Source organism: Echinops telfairi, unplaced genomic scaffold (genome assembly GCF_000313985.2).
Source record: "Echinops telfairi isolate 266 unplaced genomic scaffold, ASM31398v2 ScPeMD7_2010;HRSCAF=2546, whole genome shotgun sequence".
In the NCBI taxonomy this organism is placed as follows: domain Eukaryota; kingdom Metazoa; phylum Chordata; class Mammalia; order Afrosoricida; family Tenrecidae; genus Echinops; species Echinops telfairi.
This window is the reverse complement of record NW_022105908.1, coordinates 23,812,530-23,816,581: the sequence shown is the minus strand read 5'-3', so window position 1 is coordinate 23,816,581 and position 4,052 is coordinate 23,812,530. Positions and strand designations below refer to the sequence as shown.

The 4,052-nt window shown below is 51.8% G+C and overlaps 1 protein-coding gene across 1 annotated transcript in view; it reads left to right on the top strand.

Annotated features, from left to right (window-relative positions):
* SPNS3 (sphingolipid transporter 3 (putative)) overlaps positions 1-4,052 on the top strand; it is a 59,982-nt gene that overhangs the window by 26,559 nt on the left and 29,371 nt on the right. The window contains exon 8 of the mRNA XM_045293330.1: positions 1,888-2,077. Coding sequence (XP_045149265.1) covers positions 1,888-2,077 — 190 coding nt within the window. The remainder of the gene's footprint in view (positions 1-1,887; positions 2,078-4,052) is intronic.

The following is a 4,052-nucleotide window of genomic DNA, read 5'->3' as shown; positions in this document are numbered from 1 at the left end:
GGGCTCCCAGTCTTTCTGCACACCACCCTTCCCCAAGACTTTAGGGATTCTGGGTCTTGGCTGGCAGCTCCTGCTTCTACCTGCTTCCCCCCACCCCACCCCTCCACCTTGCCTGGCCTCTCTTGTCCCCGATCGAATGGCCAGACATGTTTCCAGAAGGCTCACACACTCTTCTCACTAGTCTCTGCCTTAGCCTTTCTCAACCCCTCCTTCCTGGTCTGTTCCACCTGGGAATTCCGGCAGGTATCAATCAATGAACTCATTCGCTGCTCAACATCTATGTTGTGTGTGTCATCCCCCCAAGGTGGTCATCACTATTCATTCAACCCTTATGTTAGTTCAGCAGAGGAGCCCTGGTGGTAGAGTGGTTGTGCCTTGGGCTGCTAATCACAGGGTCTGTAGTTTGAAATCACCCATCACTTTTTGGGAGAAAGAGGAGGCTTTCTACTCCAATAAAGAGTTACAGTCTTGGAAACCCACAGGGGCAGTTTTACTGTGTCCTATAGGGTCAGTGTGAGTTGGCATCTGGGGGCCTGTCTAGAGTCGTCCTGACGGTTTGGTCTCCGGCGGAAGGAGGCACAAGGAGCACCAGGTGGGGTTGAAGTGGGTGAGGAAGGGCTGCTTGAGAGATGAGGATTCCATTCAAGGAGGGAACGGGTGTGCTCTGCTCAGACAAGGGCTGGGCTATGGACACACATAGACCCACTGCTGCTGACTTGATTTCAACTCTGAGGCACCCTCTAGGATAGAGAAGAACTAACCCACAGGGTTTCCAAGACTGGAAATCTTTGCAGAAGCAGTTGCTACAGCTTTCTTATAAAGATCAGCTGTGGGTTCAAACCATAACTTGTGGTTCTTGGCAGAGGACTTAGCCACGGTGCTACCAGAGCTCTTTAAACCAAGAAAGCAAGCAAGCAAACCCAAACCCATGGCCCCCCGAGTCTATTCCCATTCACAGCAACCCTGTAGGGCAGCGGTTCTTAGCCTTCCTCATGCCCAGACCCTTCCTCATGTGGTGGTGACCCCCAACCACCAAATTATTTTCATTGCTACTTCATCACTGTCATTTTGCTACTGTTATGAATCGGGTGACCCCTGTGAAAGGGTCGTTCGACACCCCCAAAGGGGTCGCGACCCACAGGTTGAGAACCGCTGCTGTATAGGGTTTCCAAGACACTAAATCCTTCAGGGAAGCAGACAGCCTCCTCTTTCTCCTGCAGAGTGGCTGGTGGGTTTGAACTGAAGGCCTGGGCCACCAGGGCTCCTTAAACCCAAAATCAGCTCCCTGCGGTGGAGTCAATGCTGACTCATCCTGACTCTATAGGACAGCGTGGAACCGCCTCTGTGGCTTTCCGAGACTCGTTACAGGAGTAGAAAGCCTGGCCTTTCGCCTGTGGAGCGGCTGGTGGTTTCAAACTGCTGACCTTGCCATGAGCAGTCAGCGAGTAACCACGAAGACAGCAGGCTCCTTCCAGACCTCCTGAGGGGCTACACACACACACATGTATGCCTTTGTCTCGCTTCCCCTGGTGTCTGGGCTGGAAGGTGAGGAGGGTTGGGCAGAGTGGGATGCTGGAGTGAAGATTTCCGAGTGGAGCAACTTGGAGCACTGAAGATGAGGCAAACTGAGAGGCAGGGCACTGGAGTGCCGGATACAATGCCCACTCGGTCAGTGACAGCCTTGGCACTCGCAGGAGAGGGCACGGGTCAGCACATGAGCCCTGATCCGAGTCCTGAGGCCCTGGGAGAGGTTTAGAGAGAGGGAAAGGGGGAGGTACTTGGGGCAGGTGGCTGGACCTAGAGGTACAGAGGGTGGGAGGACCAACGTCCTCTGTCCTGACTGCCCCCCATCAGCTGACCTACTCCCCTCTGCTCTCTTCCCATCAGCTTGATTTTTGGGGTAGTGACCGTTGTGACTGGCATCATCGGGGTTGTCCTGGGAGCAGAGGCTGCAAGGAGGTACAAGAAAGTCAACCCAAGGGCTGAGCCCCTCATCTGTGCCTCCAGCCTGCTTGCCACAGCCCCCTGCCTCTACCTGGCTTTCGTCCTGGCCCCAACCACCCTCCTGGCCTCCTACGTAAGTGAGGGTGTCTTCGTGGGCTGGGGGGTGGTGGGGTGACGAACTAAGGCCATCCCCGGGTCTTTTTTATTTTTTTAAATAAATAATTTTTATGGGGGGTGTCACAGCTCTTATCACAATCCACGCATTGATTGTATCAAGCACATTTGTACATATGTTGCTATCATCGTTTTCAAAACATTTTCTTTCTAATTGAGCCCTTGGTATCAGCTCCTGTTTTCCCCCTCCCCTCCCCACCCACCGTGCAAACCCTTGATACATTATAAATAATTATTATTGTCATGTCTTACACTGTCCGTTGTCTCTTTTTACCCACGTTTCTGTTGTTCATCCCCCTGGATGGTGGTGGTGGTGGTGTTATACGTCAGTCATTGTGAATGGTTTCCCCTTTCCCCCTTCTCCCTCCACCTTCCCCCTACCCTCATGGTATCACTACTCTCATTACTGTTCCTGAGGGGTTCCTCTGTTTTAGATTCCGTGTGTTGAGAGCTCTTATCTGTACTATTGTACATGATCTGGTCTAACCAGGTTTGTATGATAGAACTGGGGTCATGATAGTGGGGGGAGGAAGACTTAAAGAACTAGAGGAATGCTGTGTGTTTCGTTGTTGCTATACTGCACGCTGGCTGGCGACCCTTGTGTGAGGGGATGTCCAATTGTCTACAGATGGGCTTTGGGTTCCACTCTGACCCCCATCGTTTGCATCAAAATGGTTGTTTGCTTGGGGTCTTCTGATGCCTGATACCTGATCCAGTCAACACCTCGAGATCACACAGGCTGGTGTGCTTCTTCCATGTGGGCTTTGTTGCTTCCCTGCTAGATGGCTGCTTGTTTACCTTCAAGATCCCAGACGCACCATCAGCTTTCTTCACCACATTTGCTTATGCATCTACTCTGTCTTCAGTGATCGTGTTGGGAAGGTGAGCATCACAGAGTGCCAGGTTCTTAGAACACACCGTTCTTGTGTTGAAGGAGGGCTTGAGGAGAGGGCCAATGTTTATCTGCTACCTTCATATTTAACATATAATATGTATATAGACCTATATCCCTATAGTTATATGTAAATATATTTACATATACACATGCCTTTATTTAGACCTCTACAAATGTCTTTGTCTCCTAGTTCTTTCCTCTGTTACCTTTTACTTTCCTTCTGTCCCACTATCATGTTCGACCTTCATTTGGCTCTTTGTACTTCCTCTCGGCTACATTGCACTTGATCGAACCCCACCAGGCATCCTACGCCTCCTCGCCTTGATTTTAGACCTGGAGTGGGGTGGGCTTCAAGGTGGGCCTGAAGTTGGCCTGCTCAGCCCTTTCTTACCTCCTGAGCTGTTTCAAAGCTGCTCTAAGTCCAGTAGTGAGACCCTCATCCCTGAGGGGAGCAGTTCTACGCTGCCCTACAGGGTTTCTGTGACCCGGAATGGACTCAATGGGAGGGGTTGGTTTGGTGTATTAATCTGGTGTAATACATTGATAGATTTCTCTTGCATTCCTGGGGTAAACCCCTCTTGGCCTTGATGTAGAAACCGTTTGAGATGCTGTTGAATTCAGTTGGCCCAGTAGTTGGTCAAGGGGTTTTGCGTCGGTTTCTTTTCCTGGGTGGGCTTGGCTTTCTCACTGCCCAGTTCCTGGATGCAGGTGACATAGCCACCACTGTCCTCTCAGCCTCCCCTCTTTTCCTCTCCCTGTGTGGCCTTTCTAGCTCCTTCCTGCCAGGCCCTCTTGCATGTGTGTGGGGTGTGTGTGTGTGTGTGGGGGGGGGTGTCTCCTCTTCATGACCAGTCTAGGCTGTGTCCCCTCCATGATGCCCACTGGACCCCTGGCTAAACTCCAGAAGTATGGTGGCCCTCTCTGCGACCCCTCCTGTCTAGCATCCATACCCCCAGGTGATAGGCACAGGGTATCCGAGGCACTCTATGCAGGCTCCCGGGTGGCCCTGTGCAGGTGACCTGCATTAGCCAGCGTCCAA